This window comes from Argopecten irradians, chromosome 5 (genome assembly GCF_041381155.1).
Source record: "Argopecten irradians isolate NY chromosome 5, Ai_NY, whole genome shotgun sequence".
Taxonomy (NCBI): Eukaryota; Metazoa; Mollusca; class Bivalvia; order Pectinida; family Pectinidae; genus Argopecten; species Argopecten irradians.
Window position 1 is genome coordinate 45,013,653 of NC_091138.1, and position 17,394 is coordinate 45,031,046.

At 34.7% G+C, this 17,394-nt stretch overlaps 1 protein-coding gene across 1 annotated transcript in view; it reads right to left on the bottom strand.

Annotated features, from left to right (window-relative positions):
* LOC138324000 (neuropeptide SIFamide receptor-like) overlaps positions 1 to 16,609 on the bottom strand; it is a 37,200-nt gene extending 20,591 nt beyond the window's left edge. The window contains exon 1 of the mRNA XM_069268974.1: positions 16,312 to 16,609. Within this exon, the coding sequence (XP_069125075.1) occupies positions 16,312 to 16,582 (271 nt within the window). The 5' untranslated portion in view covers positions 16,583 to 16,609. The remainder of the gene's footprint in view (positions 1 to 16,311) is intronic.
* Positions 16,610 to 17,394: the final 785 nt, after the last annotated feature.

The following is a 17,394-nucleotide window of genomic DNA, read 5'->3' on the forward strand; positions in this document are numbered from 1 at the left end:
TGACATAGATAATACAATACGGGATGGGACAAGGGGACGTTTTAGGCCAACTATAATTCTAACTTATATTGATCCGATAGTTGTATTCTGACAACAATTACATTCTAATCGTTGATTTATATTACTCGACTTTGGCCGGATTAGATTTTTTGTGAATACTTGAGCCGAAGGTCAGACGGACATTCGTGTGGATTGATACTTCATACCCACAGGAGGGCCATAAATATACAACATTCAAGGCTTGCTATCTGCGTCAGACAGGCGGTTATTATTCCTCTAGGACTCCCAATCACATTAAGGCTTAAATGGTAGCTTTGTGGATTAGATACCATTTCAGTAAATGTTAAATATATATATTGTATTTTTGACGTTATATGCCTTTCAAGATTAAAAAGGAAAATAAAGAATAAACAAAACATTTGAAATAGTCTGGTAGTTTTGTATAAGCATAAAAATTATACTTTGACACTGCCGTCGTTCAAGGCAATGTAATGGTTGATGTATATGTGTCAAGGGCACAGCGATTTTTATTGGAATAACGGTGCCATCAGAACAAAAAAAACAAAAGAATTTTGATAAAATGTAGAGAAAATTGATTTCATTACCTTGATATCAGGTGCAATACTTTGAAGTGAATTTTTGAAAGTTGACTTTCAAACACATTAATACTGTAAGTAAAAATTTCTGTACAATGTTAATTCATTTTAAAATCGAGAACGGCTGCTCAGATTTTCTTTAACACTTGGACCACGGTTAGGAGCTGGTTGTATTAATTCTTTAAGTGTAATGTAGGGATTTCATTTCAACTTTATCTTCTCTCTTCATTCAGATAACGTCTTTCCTTTACAAATCCTTACTGTCCCATTTTGGTTTAAAACGCTTGAAAAATAGGAATTGTATTGAGCTTTTCGATCGGTTTGACCGCCAGAACTTGGCAGGATGGAAGGTGATGCTGCCTTGTCAGTGCAATTTTATTTAAGCGCAACCTGGTTACATATATAGTTCATAGGACAAAGGGAAATAGAACACTAATATATCAGTAATGGTCTAAAGCACGCAGCCCTGAAATACATTACTTTTGCCAGGCTCACTATCCACGGAATAATATAATCCTTCCGTTTCCCTTGGCACATAAGTAAAATACCAAGAACTAACAATTTTATCTAATCATCTAGCCATAATGACTTTTTGTTCATTTTTATCTTTTATTTTCATCAGTCTACATGGATGTGAAGTTGGTTCAACATATGATTTTCGATATTCAATATTCATCAGGTTCATTATGATGTGTTTTTACTGGCCAACGAGCGAACATTTTGAATGTTATTTCCCTTACTTCGTTTTTTTTTTTTTTTTTTTTTTTTTTAATTTAACTTGTTTATCAACCCCTTTAAATTTCCACGTAGCATTCACGCACCCGTTGAAATGAACTTTTGTATAATCACAACGATCGAATATACAACTTCACTGCCAACAAACACACATTAAATTTAGAACCAAACAACTTTACATATAGAATCCTAATTTTATTACTTACCAAATTCCAACAAATTTCTAAATTTCCATGGGGATTAATTTAAACATTTCAAATTTAGTATGTTCAAGCTAATTTTAAGAGTGAAGCCTGTTACGTGTTGTCGTATTTTCTTGTCGTCGCTGTTAAAAGAGACATTTTAATCAACATAAAATGTTTAAATTTGTCGAAGAGGAGATGGTTATTCATCAATAAATTGCTTTTAGTGGAAAACATTTATGTTTTGGCTTCGGTCTGATTCCATACCACAACATTTCGTTGGTGAAGTACTACCACCATCATCGACAACAGATTATCAAATCCTGGCGTGGGTTAAGTTGAGCATGATATAAACATCGTTTTTTTTTCTCTTTTATACATATCCATGATCATATATAAGTATGCATTTCATCTATTCTATATAATCCAAAAACTCTCATACTCCAAAGACGTTCCTTTAATCACCGTTTCGGGAAACCCTCGTCAACAAATTATCAAGCAATCTATGTGCATTTGCTAATATGCTTGAACTTTTGCAGGTGTAATATTCATTTATCTTATTAAACAAATAAATATCTATCATAAAGAACAAAATGCAATTTCAAAGGAAGATGCCGCTGCATTAATTACGTACATTATTTTTCCTATTCATGGAAATGTTGGGCAAATGAAACTGTTTTGTCATCATAGAAACCATTCTAACCAAAAGACCACATAAAGATCAAATGAATCGCTTTATACGCCTTCGTATAAACTGATCGCTTTATACGCCTTCGTATAAACTGTTTCCATTGTTAGATGTTTCTCTGTGATTACGGTCATAACTTACACCCGGTCCTCGGCACTTCCTTGTCCTCCGACTATCTGACTAGTAATTACCCTTTTATAGAAATCTTTTGGTCATCGTCGTCAAGACATAATCCAGACAAAGGAGCACTTGACACGGATGAAACGAGGAGATTATGTCAAATAGAAATCCTGGTAATTATGTCTATTCGAAGGGGATGGTTATCTTTACAAATATCGAAGGGTTACCGATTCGGACATTTTAATTCTGGTATTAAGCTTTATGAGAATACAATTTGTGGATATGATGCCAAGATGTCTGTATTTTCATTATCATTAAGAAGGATCTCTGCTTACGCGAAATCGTTTAATAAATGTAGATTATTTGGAATAAATGGAAAGGATCACGAAAATAATTCGTGCATATTATACATAATTAGGGTATTTCATGTCACTTGGTCCTTGCCAGATTATTGCAATGATATAATTCTATGAGATAAATCACTATTGACCGTGTAGCAAATATAGAAATAGAAGTGTAGAAATATAACATATACGATCTTAAACATGTGTGTCATATGATCACATATTCCGCCTGATACCAAGTTAATCTACTTTTGTAATGTTGTATATCACTAGTGTAATATAACCTAGAACGCATTTTCATTAGCTGAGAATTCATTGTGACGTCATGATTTCGTTAAACAATGGATTAACATTAAAATTCAATGACGATGTGATAACAATGCGGTCTCCGCTAGATATTTGAAGCACATTTTGTCGTTGGGATTATATTGGTTCATTAACGTCCTATCAACAGTAAGAGCCATTTAAGGACGGCCTTCCATGTATGCAATGTACAATATGAATGTCTATATAATGGGAGGTTGCGGTATAATCTTGTTGTGTTCCGTTGCTTTGAACTTTTTATAGTCCTATATTACACAAGCATGCACATCATACTGATCACGGATAAACCAGTCGTTCCTCACCCTTTATGCTGACCAAAAATGAGCCGGTGTCTAAGGATACGTTAGGGACAAAAAGTCAGTTAAAAAGACGAGAATAATAAAAAAAACTCACATTTGCATTTATCAACAGTCATTAAAGATTATATATTCGACATGAACCGAAATAAAGAAATTCTTGCAAGCTTTGAAAGCCAAACATTTACAGCCACGAAACAATATTTTAAAAAAATATGAAGAGAGCACATATTTCTCCCGTTACTATATCAAACTAAAGTTTGAAGAATCTCCACGTCAATATTTGCTTCTTTTATGTTTCATTTAAAATATTATCCATTTCTCTTCGTGAAATGGTTTTAGAATTGCTATTTCTATTACTAGAAACGGCCCATTTGTTGTCCGCTTCCTTGATACTATAAGGTAGCGTGAATTTATATTTATTGTAAACAGATGAACTATTGATTCTCTTAAAATAAAAAATAAAATAAAAATGATAAATCTCGAATTGATCAGGCTTTTACGAGCATCGATGGCAGCGGGCATAGTAGGTATTGGCATAACAAAAAAGAAATTCTGTTTCTTGTTTTTAAAAATACATGACCACCCGCAGATTGGTGGCTGGTACATTACATGGCTACCGGAATAACATAAATATAGCAAGCACTCAAGATAACGACATGTTCAATATGTCCAAACATTATCAGCAAGATCGTTTGTAGGCCGTGTAACTGATACCATATTCTTTATGGGTTTTCTAAAAATAAAAACACCCACTGCCCAACCTATTAATTCGCCATTTAAGTCGTTCATAATTGATTAGTTATAATGATTGGCATCGATAACATTTACCATCATAAACAAAATGACAGTTTGCTACAATTTTATAACGGATTGTAATACATATATATAAAAAATGAAAAATAAACAATGAGAAAAAAACAAGTTATTACTACAAACAAAAATTGTTTGTTTGTTTTTTATCCTTAATTGGGGGAAGCTGCTCAAACAGGTATCGATGTTATGAGTAATTAGCCCAGTAGCAGACATTTATTTCCGGCGAACAAAATTCTTTTTTATCATTGTAAAGTCAGGACAGAATCAATGAAGTGGATCAGTAAAAATGACGTGATGTCAGGATTTCGAGGACGGCGGGACAAAATGGCGGCCTTTGCTGGATTTTCGCAATATATTTCGACGTGGGTTTCTATGAAATTTAGGTTTTTGTAGTTATGTGATCAAAGGATCTTAAATTTGTGCTCATTTCATATCTGAACTCGTCTCGAAGTTTTAATATTTGCTTGCCAAGACTGGCAAAAAGCTTCCGCTTTATTTCCTTCTAAAATGTATATACTGAGAAAAAAGGTGCTGTTATCGATCAATGATAAAAATATTCGTAAGTGTTTGCTCCTGAAGCTCATTGTATGTTCTGGTTCTGTTATATCATACACATTTCGCCTTCACAATATGGAGCTAGCAATTGCATACTGCTTACAAGTAGATTTTTGTTATGTTTGCAATGCGAAAGCGACCGGTGTAGAAGTAAATTAAAAAATGCAATGTAAAATCATTATTTTCAGCTACCGAACAGTTCATGTATACAAAAGTATAATTCTGTTTAAAGTTAGATTCTTAATTTAAGATCTAAATTAGCTGATCTGGAGAAAAGGGAAAAGCGAGGTAACTGAAGTCTTTCTTTGAATGTCAATCTCTTGTTCAAATCCGTTTGAAGGAGAGTCATTTACCAGGTTTCGAGTGCAAATTGGCAGGGTTTTTTTATCGGGAAACGTCTTAAAATTGTATTGCACTTGATTGACACTAACTGTCCAAAACGTAATACTATTCAATAAACCTTATTTTCAATTTCCAGAATGATCTATTATTAAAGGTATTTCAATTAAAATTGAATGGAGCACGGAACCTGAAAAGGAAAGAGTTAATTAAGAATAAAAATCCTTTGACCTTTAAACAAAGCTTGGTGTCCGTGACTACAGCAATATTGCAGAGCTAATCCCCACGTGCTGCCATCTTACCGATTCATAGACAGAGATCACGGACACTAATTGGTTTCGAAACAGGCCAACGCCGTAATTTTGGAAGATCATATATTAAGTGTCATTCAAGATTGAACACAAAATAGTACGGTGACTCACAAGTTCCCGTGAAAGGTGTTCAAGCGAATATTACTTTTACTAATTATACGCGTTTTCTTGTTTACGGAAAGTGTCGAAAGTTCCCGATTGAGCATGCCTTTGGTAGTCAAGCGTTATGACCTACTTTTTGGGGGGCACTTGGATGAAGTCAAAATCAGAACACCTCATACAGAACATTTTGCGCATCAATGATTAAGTCGGTCGCTAAGCACGATTAGACGTAACTACTGTAACCATTATGGGAAACAAAAGACTTATTTTAACAATTGAACCAATCAAACATTTTGGCCAAACTCGCTATTGAAGTAAACCATTTATGTCAGTTTAAAAGCTAAAAATACGGACACGTGCCCGGGTTAATCGAATTGTTCATCAAGCGTGCACGTGGTAATGTGTAATTGGAATCGCATTTTTTTATGTACCCTTTTAAAATATTTACGGCCGAACATTTGTAAACGCGAACGTGTTATAGAAGCTATGCATTTGCTAATGGGAATTGAAAAATTGTTAAGTGTTTCTCATTATAAAGGAAAATGCTTCAGCAAATTAATACAATAACGCTAGGATTAAACTCGAAACATCATGATCAACTTTTAAATGATTTTACGAGTTTTGCAAATGCCAATTACTGTCACGCAAATCTGGATTTACATATTGAGGATCAAACAAATAGCACAAGATGACTAAAATTTGATTTTGGAACCACAATATTATTTCAATAATTGTGCAAAAGCATTATGCTCAGTAAACAATAACCACATGCATTTAGTTTGTACAATTACGAGGTAGCTTTCATAACACGTTACCCGGTTCCGTCTATTATTGAGACAACTATCGTCTGATAGCAGGGTTACATCTGGTAGAACTAGACAGAAATAATATTCAGTTTTATTTTACAGATTAGTAGATTTAATTGAAACATCGTAGATATTGCTGTATTTTTTCTATAAAAAATTCGATCATCTAAAGAAAAGATAAATCTCGAAGAGTTGGTTTTTCAAACCTTCCCATACCATTTACTCTTGGTAATTCCTCACTGTCTGTTTTATATCCGTACAAACATCATTATACATGTATCTTTGATCGTTAGCATCACAAACAGGCCCTGGAAGGTTGAAGCAGCGGTGTGATTGCGAATGGAATCTTTGATAAAGACTATTGCAGACAAATATACTTCTATAACATGTTCCCGAACACAGTGGGAAACTACTGGTTTTGTCCCGGATATTCCTCTTAGCCACACCTTAGATATTTATTAATGGCATGCGACGACACTCGGTATGTAGGGAATTTAATGGGATACCAATTGCAATGCCACGATTGTGTTTTAGGATTATCAAAATGGTCACCCATTACAATTGAAACTTGTTTTGGGTATGCCATACTTACTTAATGATGTATACCGAGAAAGCTGATTCTATTCATTGATTAGTTATAGGCTCTTTTCGAAATGACTTTCCAGACGGTGAGAAACTCTTTTACTAAGTGTAGTCAAACCGACCAGTTCCTCTCCGCTTTCCGCCTTCACTCACAATTAACATTTACACATTCACTTTGATATTTGTCTCTTTCACGACAAGAAAACTTTCAGACAGTGTTGACTGAACACTTAGTCCAGTTGTCGGATGACGTAATTAGTGTCTGTCATTCACGCTAATTTACCTTTTCATGGTCTACTGATCTATGTCCTCCCTGAAATTATCTAAAATTTGTTTGTTTGTTTGATTTATTAACGTCCTATTAACAGCTATGGTCATTTAAGGACGGCCTCCCATGTATGCGGTGTGTTGCGTGTATGTTGTGCGAGGTGCGTGTTTTGGGAGACTGCGGTATGTTAGTTTTGTGTCTTCTTGTATAGTGGAACTGTTGCCCTTTTTATAGTGCTATATCACTGAAGCATGCCGCCGAAGACACCAAGCAACACACCCCACCCGGTCACATTATACTGACAACGGGCGAACCAGTCGTCCCACTCCCTGTATGCTGAACGCTAAGCAGGAGCAGAAACAACCACTTTTATAGACTTTGGTGTGTCTCGGCCAGGGGACAGAACCCAGAGCCTTCCTCACAGGGGCGAACGCTCAACTCAAGGCCAAAAGTGAGGCGGTACCAAGGGAGGCATTAGGAAAGATAAAGTCAGTTAGGAAGAAGAGAAAAGATAAGAGCCCTAAATTTAGTCGCCTTTTACGATCATGCAATAGGGGCAGCAGATACAATTCTTTTCTAAGATCATCCTGACCTTGTGATAAAGGTTTTTTTTTCTGTTAAGTTATGAAAGTTGCCAGTTCATCAATACAATTGTTCGTTACAACATGCATATTAAAAAGGAAAAATTAAGTAAATGATCCACCCAATACAATACATTATCAATCAAATCGTAAATGCACTGCGTAATTATGAACTTCACTTTTATAGAAACACCAGAACGATACGTGGACGGCTAGTTTTAATCAATTGTATCAATGGTAACTAGATGCCCAGGGGATATGATGGGAGTAGAGCGGCGTAGAATGTTCACAAGTCTCCTGGAGTCGCTATAGTTGGCAACCTTTGGTAAAGTCTCGAATAATTACCTTATGTATAGACCTTTTGGATGAGATATCCCTATTCGTCTCATACCAACATAAATGAGTCTTGTACTAAATAGAAAATAGAGTTTTCCATTTTCTTTTACTCTATCAAAGTTTAAGTTTTGGTGAGTGTCTTACGCTTCGCGTAATATAAATGAAGTGGGGCGACTGGTTTTCCTGTCGTCAGTATAATACAACAGGTGAAGTGTGTTGCTTTCATCTTCGGCGGTATACTTCAGTGTTTCATGATTACAAGAAGACACAAGACGATTTCACCGCAGCTTCCTAAAATACACTATCACAAGGAGACAAAAGACGATTATACAGCAGCCTCCCAAAACACACGATCACAAGAAGACTCAACACAAATATACCACAGCCTCTCAAAACACACTACCACAAGACACAACACGAATATAACACAGTCTCCCAAAACACACTACCACAAGACACAACACGAATATAACACAGTCTCCCAAAACACACTATTACAAGGAAACACAACACGAATATACCGCAGCCTCCCAAAACATATAGAAATCAACATACTGACTGTTAAAATGATATCAAGCCTAATAAACCAAGTATAACTCTATATGTTTCCATTTTTATTAGGTTTTAAACTTATATTGTTCCTGTTATTATACCCATATCCGTATAACATATTCACAAGCCGAATAGACATATCTGATATTACATGTACCTGCATATTCTTCTGTGAATGTTTCCTCGTATTTCGGTTGTGATTGTGTTATATATACTGTTGTATCTCATGATTTTTTTTTTATTAATTACCAACCTACAATGTGTTTACAACACATAATCCGGAATGATATATTATGAATGAATGTATACTAGTTATATTGATTTAAACATCTAGGTTTAATTTAGAATCGTCTGATCTTACTTTCTGTATCATATTTTACCTTTCCGAAACAAAACTAAAAGTTCTTTAAAACCAATAATAACGTAAAGGAATATATATCGATGGCCTAAGAAGATGATGAAAGATAGTGGGCGTTCAGTTTAAGGATATCAATAGATAGTAAATAATAGATAGTATATCATTGATGCCTCGTGAGAGAAGGACATGACGTCTTGGGGGAAGAGAATTTGTCATGCCCTTTATGTCATCAATTGTAATCTTCTACGAATATTTCAGGCTCTATGCAAATTGGACTTAACTAGATGTTAATCTGGTATCAAAGTTACGTCAACTACAAGAACAAAGGGTTTGTCAGAGAGCCGCCATATCTGTTTTATCACAGGTGTTCGTTTCTAGAAAACATCGGACAGTAGTACGTTACCTCTAGAGACTATCTCAATGGTTGACAGAAAGAGGGAGACAGACCGATTTGGGGGTGACCTGATATAAATCGACTGCAAGTTATCCAGCTATAAGACCTTTTTGTTGTTATACAACTTGTATTAATACATCCTTTCAACCCGGGGATAGAAAACCATGCAGTACTTACAGCAATCAAAAGTGCATGATAGAAATAGCCATACAAATTTTGTGCATGTTTGTGTAGCTTTGCGCGACAGTTACCTACGACCTAGAAGGACAAAGAATGAAAAGCAACTTGAAATCAATAGTCAATGACACTATCACTTGCCAATGAGACGTCAGATAAATGGCACACGCGATAAGGAGTATGGATCACTTCCGTGTGTATATAAACTTCTAAAAATTTAAATTCCTGGAATACAAAGCCATAGAAACGTTTACATCTACAACTTGATTTTTTTTCATGTACATTAAAAAGACATATTTGTGTGTATCGCAACTTCTAAATTGTGAAAAAATCTGAAATACAAAGCCAAAGAGCTTAAGATACTTCAAGTACATTAAAAAGACGTATTTAAAAAAAATCTCCGATTTCCCTTCCATCTGTTAAATGTATTCTAACATTATGTTAGTTTCAGTATAAGTACTAGACTAAAACAGGAGAATACATTTGTTAAAGGCATTAATGAGCGGTTATATCGGCCCATTACCACAGCTAAGTGTCTGACTGTCTACCAGAAATGGAAAATATCAAGCGATGACTCGACACACGAAAGTCGTGTCAGAAAACAACACGATGCCAGATAGGACGGTCAGACAGGGTGCATAGAGGATATTCTTTGTTTCTTCATGAATACCAGGTATAATTCATCGAATACGATGGAAACTTTTCTATTGTTCACGAGTTCGAAGCACGGGTTTCCACTCAAGGAGTTGAAATATCAACGATTTCCATCACGAATCAAAGAATATTCTATTTATTTCATTTTTTTCTCGCTCCCATGACAAGTTTCCTATATCAAAAAAGAAACCCAAAGCACATGGGTGGGTTTTTTTTCCCAAATTATTTTTGAAATTAAAAGTATGATTTTGTGCATGTTTCTGGTTGCAACGATTCATTATGCAAAATCTTACCGAGATATGTTAGAAACAATTATGTATATTGACGAAACTCGTTTCTAAACGTGGGTGAGGTGTATAAAATCAGATATGTTAGTTGCGGTGATTGGCAATCCGCATTAATCACTTCTTCTAAATTTTATCTATTGACTACATTAGCCTGATATCATGCATATTAACATATGCCCAGGTATATGTATCGATAATTTCCAATTTCCGGCAGTGATTAACTTGGATTGCCAATTAACACCATTGGCGTATTCTTATTACACCCCTACGCATTTAGAAACGTTTTTATCAAAAGACATAAATGATTGTTTCACAAATATCTCCATTGTTGATAAAAGAATCTTGTACACCAAGCCTTGTAGTAATCGATTACTGTGAATATCTGCATGGTTTTTGCTACTCGTGAATGGTATTCTTTTACTGGACAGACTGACTCCCCCCCCCCCCCCCTTTGCGGATATAGCGGATGAAAACAAAGCAAGATAAATATTTTTATTGAAAAGGTTTAATCATCCAATCCAATGAAGTAACGTGTATGCTATATACTATAAAAATACGTTTCAAAAAAGGAAACAATGTATGATCACATAACTGGCCCATCTAGCCAAGCCATAATGCCATGTCATATGGCCATATCATTAGTATCGTAAGAACATTGTGTAATAACACTATTATGACTTATATGATTGTTTCAGTAGACGGAAACATCACATTCCAGTCGGATTTCTACTGTTTTATATATAGACGAAATGTTAAGTTTTGCTTACATTTATATAAGTTATGTGATTAACAGAATTTTACATTGGTGACTATATGATATGAAATTTATCAAACTCGTTAAATAAGTTGACTATTGAACACGTTTCACAAAACCACTCATGTAAGATCTTCTTTTTCCAACATGTAATTGTAAAATAAGTATTCATAAACTTATGCATTGTAGAAAAAGTAGAAGTCAATACACATGTAGATTGTGTATTAATATATACAAATACGAGTACATCTTACCTATTATTGATTCTGATTTAATAAACATTTAAAATATTTGTACACATTATACTGACTGGTGTTTCAACAATTTTCAATACATTTTACCAATGAAACGTGTTTCAACTCATTCCACATTTATATAAATGAAAAATAAATGCTGTCATATCGTTAAGCTAAGTGATAAGCCGCATTTAATTTTTTTGTATTATTTTGAATGGGGTTCTAATTATTTTGAAAACCCCAGTCTATTCAGTTATCTTTTTTTTATACTTTGCTGGTATGCATCTTTGGCACCTGGAGGTTTTAACGTGTTGACTGACAGGTAATAATGTAATATTTCTAAAACAAACTTTTCCTCCTGAGGAACTGCATTTTTCTGCATTGTATCATTGTCTAGGCCTATACCAAGGGGAGTCTGCGGCCTATGGCTAGTAGTTCTGATAACGAGCTGGTATAGTGTGCGGCTGTTGATTATGACACTCAACGGGAACGGACAAGAAAACCTTAAACAGTAAAAAATGTTTGATTTACTACAAGTAATGACAGATTTTTATACAAGTGGTTACTTTCTTATTTCAACTTCAGTAACATAAACCAGTATTATTTTGTCCACACTTTCGTATGGTTGTTTTTTATTCCCTGGATGTAAAATGGAAATGATGATGAAAATGATAACCGGTATAGTTTCTTACTATGATAAATTGATTGGAAGTGTGTGAACAATTCTCCCGCGAATCTCATGTAGTGTCCTACTGTAATGTACAATTACATCTATTATCCGGTGTTCGGGTGATGTAATGGTTAAATCACTCGCTTTTTACCTACGCGGCAGGGGTTCGATCCCCGAAACGGACGTGAAAAAGTCAGAGGTCACATACCCGATCACGTGGGTATCCTCCGGGCACTCCAGTTTCTTCCCACACTACGACCTCTCGCGCGCTTCCAGCCCATCAAAAGTAATTTGCAACAGTGTAAAGGACTAGGTATGGTAAGGGTCTTTTGTGGCCCCCAAATCCGCTATTTTTCAAAGTCCTTTATTTCAAGATGTGAATCTTGCATTTCAAATCTTAACTACATACCTGACATATTTGATAGTGCTATTAGGTAATATAACATTTCTAGTTGCCATGGCAACCATTTTTTATTATACATAAATTATGCAAAATGTGAAAATTTCATCAAAATTGGCCTTTTTAGGCAGTTTTTCTTCTAGTTAACATAGAGCGCATTCTAGAACAAACTTTATATTTCTCAAAATGATGTATTCTACGTGTTTGCTACTTCCCTTAAAATATAAAGTTTGTTCTAGGTTGCGCTCTATTGTTTTTAAAAGAAAAACTGTCAACAAATATGCCAAAATTGACCAAATTTTCAAATTTGCATAATTTTATGCAATGTTACCATGGTTATATAGCAAAAACATACTTTTTGTCAACAAAAATATCATTAAGTTTTTATCAGGGGCGTATTCAATATTTCAAACGCAGCGACTTAATTTCTAGATACTTAATTTGAAATTTGGTAGATTTAGGGGCCAAAAAGAGCCATTACCATATCTAGTCCTTTGAAAAGTGTCGTGCAGATATTCAATATTATGCGACATCGATTGTGAATGAGGAATTATTTCGATGGGTACCCCATGTGCACGATGCATATTTATCAGGCGAGCACTTCTGAGCATAATGCGTGAACAACACGCGCTAAATATATCAACCATTACATTATTACACTATTTTATCAATACCCTTTATTGTAGATAGAGTATAACTTATCTAAACCGGATATTAATGGACCAGTCTATTTGTTCGATTTATACAACTATACAACATTACCACAGTTAGATGCGATACCGTAGCTCTGAACGACAGATGGAAAAATTCTTACAAATGTTCGCGATTGTCGTTAGAGGTACGATTCCGTTCCATTGGCCAAAGTGTTGCAAAACATGACGTTTTATGCTATATTTGGATCAATTAGTGACGTTTTCATCGTAACATTTTGGGTGTCATTTATATAATATCATATATTCAGTTTTGCGTTGTTAGTTTATAAAGTAGAGGTGACAAGTGGATGTGAATATTGTTTTTTGTGGTCCATATTTGTGCCAAATAGCTAAATTGTTCCGATTTCCCCATTAGACCATCACTATCAATAGACATTTGCCACTTGGCCTCATGGACCATGAATGTCGACACAAGTTATAGGACTTCCAAGTGTAAAAATGTCGATATAATGCACATACGTCTGTTGTAAAATATATTTCAAAAGACATGTATTGAATTATATGTGGGGTTTCAATTACCCAGAAATGCCAAACCGCCAAAACAATTTCCTGCTTTAAGATAAATAAAGGTTTGTTAAGTTAACAGACATTTAGCGTCAGGTTAAATCAGCCACCACTAAGATCTACCTAGCGATGACAAGACAACGCCATTTACCAATACTAATCCATACACTCCAACACAGTCTATTATATGGTACATTTGTATGAGCGAGTTTGATATAAAGCATTATAGATTATAACTTCGAACGGGATAATCATTATCTCATCCACAGTATTTCAAAATGCCTATTCAATATTTCTTAAATGATATATTTTCCTTAAACATATTGTTAATAGGTTTAAAATCAGCATTTTGTTATATCAAATGATGTGAATATTCTTTGTTATGTGGAGAGACCTAATATAGACACTGTCTGTTGTTTTCTTGTCTTTAAAAATAAAAATGAAAAGAAAACCCAAAAGAAAACCCAAAAAAACCACACAGACAAAAAACAAACAAACAAACAAACACCAAAATAATGAAGTTCTTAACTTAACAACCCGACACCCTCTGTATATGTTATACTATAACTCGCATCACTCCTTACATGTTTGCATGCCTGTATTTCACTCAGTACCATTTTCCAGACATGGCATGCTCCGTACTAGTCAGGGTAAATGCGATATGTGTGACCTAAGTACCACCAATGTTCTTCAGCATTCGTGAGGTGTCTGATAGCAACAGATTTGTCTCGCGTTCTAGTTGAGCCCTGAGTAGAATATAAGATGAAGAATACTACCTCTGCTATTCTGGTATTTCTAAAACAACATTAGAATGACTTAGACGTTTATGGAAAGCAAAGGCATACATGTTGTACACCAAACCACAGGTTGTATACGATCTACCTGATGTAGTATAGTCCTTAAGTAGAGACAATATTCAGTTAAAGCCAAAAACATTTTAAATATTTATTTTTCTAATTAACCGTGCTGTGAATGAATATCATTTAGTACAGTTAGTTGGCATATTGTGTGTGTTTGAATAAAACTAATAAATATTTCACATGTATTGTGTTTTTATTATGGAAGCTAGTCACTTGGTACATATTGTTCGTTGAAAGACTACGATCATTGACATATTGTGCATACGAAGCACAAGGTTACCTTGATTTTAGAAATGAAGCATCCTGATCAAAACTACGGAAAATTAACTATAATTTTCGTACGTGTACTATCGATAATATATAAATCGTTGTACATAGAGATATGTTGCAGTATCTTAAAAACATACAGCGGGTTATATACAAAGGGATATTGGCATCTAATTGGCTTGCATGTTTGAATATCTGAAATAAATAAGCCAAAGCCTACCCTTTTTTTCTTTTGTGACAAGAGCAACCAGTCTCAAAACAGTCTTTATTTAAACCGTTTTCTAAAATCCTTCAATGGGTTTCCTTTCTGCCACAGATTAGTTTCTGCCAGATCGTGAACGACAGGCCGGAATAACGGGACACCCTGCAAGGTTCCATGATTTATCATATTGTACAAAATACCATACTCTGTTTTCCCTTCAGGAAAAGAATAATTAAAATTTAATAGAGCAAAAAATTGAAAACACAACTGTTGAGTTTTTATGCTTTAACTAGCTCCTAAAAAATCTTTGATTGATTTTTTTGCTTCCAGATGAATCTCGATTCTGGTAAAATTAAATTATGTGAAGGTTGCCAAGAAGAAATATTTGCACGTACAAAGTTGATATGTGGCCATATCAAATTTAATAAACCGGTAGTAGTGGATCTTTTCTTTGGGTTTCGTTTTAATCCTATCAGTAAGTGGAGAGGGTCTCCTGTGATTATATTTAATCTTTTCGGGTTTTTTCTATGATTGAATGCAAAATGATAAGGTTGCATTATTGCTAAAGCCAAATTCACATTTTATACCAATCATATTGCAGAGTATATATTACAAATATATATATATATTCGGCTACCCTTTATACATCGCATCAACAGTTAAATACCAGTAAATTATTTAAGTGATAATTTGGGTAGTGCTTATTTTTGACGCTATGTATGGTAAGTTGTGGCAAATCAGGGAAGAGTCCGTAATGATGGTGTTAAATGATATCGGTAATCCAGGTCCCGCAAAGGGAAGTTGCCAGATATTATCTGAAGGTCGATAGGAATTCTTTGCAGAAAGAGTCCCGTGCCCTCCTCGCAAAGTTGTGCATCTTATCAAGGTTAAAATGTATAAACTTGGTTTAATAATTACATATCTAAGTACAACTGCTTTCCGTTATCAATTTTTAGTCTCATTGTGATAACGGTTTTTGTATGTTTATGTGTTTTTTCACTGACGCAGACTACCAAAGATAACGAACAAAAAATCTCATTTAGGACAGGAGACGTGTTCTAACGTAATATTTTGAAAACAATGACCACCATAGGGTTTTAAGATATAGCTACAGTTTATAAGCATAAAATATCGTTTTGGTATTTATGGTCTATGTAAGTACTTCACTAAGGGTGCTAAGATTGTCTGTAAGACTTTTGTATTTATACATGTATATGGACAATAAATTGCATAAAAATATGGTGTAATGCTTATTGAATTATCAAGGGTGACGATAGAAGTAGTTCTAGAGATATGACTTACCTGTGTACAAATTGCTTAGTAAAGTGATAGGTATACAGAAGATGGACACCAACACATCGGCTATCGCCAGATTAACGATGAAGTAATTTGTGGCATTGTGCATGGACCGATTCCTCACTACCACCGTAATTACCATAAGATTCCCACAAAGGGCGAATAAGAAGACTGCCGAGTACACACAGGAGTATATCACAATCATATAGACAGGTTGTTTCAGAAGATTGTAATACGTCACACTTGAATTGTTCGGTAAGGTAGAGATATCCTCCATTGTGGAAGTCGGAAATTCGGTAACGGTTGCCATGGTTACTTTATCCGGGGTTAAGTTTAACGCAATAATCTGACAAAATTTATCGTATTTTTTTTGGTAATATGTAAATAATTGGTGGATTTCATTCAAATTATAATTGATCAGTCACACAAGAATTTTCTGATAACGCTGTCGTCTGTTCGCTTGAAACTGAAGAATTCATCACTGTGGTCATACACGTTACAATTTCCAATGATACGGAAATCTTTGTATAGAAACATGAAAGTAAATTTAGTAAATTTCCATCAATAGAAACCACTTATTTCATGCTGTATGTTATGTAAAACCGCCATCAAAATGTCAACAAAAATAAAGTTAGTAGTTCATCATACAATGAACGTACGAATCATATATATTGAAACATCCTGGTTGCTTAGCACGTCTCTGGTCAGTCCATAATTATCGGACACGAGATCAAGCCAGGGGGCATGTCGTGTTAGCAATTCAACCGTCATTATTATCCTCGGTGAGAAGGTCCATGGATCCGGTACCGCTCTCTCCGCTCCATTCATCGGAGTAATTCCCGGAGACTCTTTCAATTACTGGGAGTATATGACTGGGGCCTTTCCGCTACAGTCACCTCTGTAAATATAACAATAAAATCAAAATAAGCATGTCTTCGATTTAAACGTGTTTAGCTGTAGAACAAATAATCCATATATGCATTTACTATTTAAAACTGATTTGTGGATTTAAAATATCAATTTTCTAAAACAAAATTATACAAACCTATCGATGTATCCGCTAATTATATTTATTAATATGTAATTGTA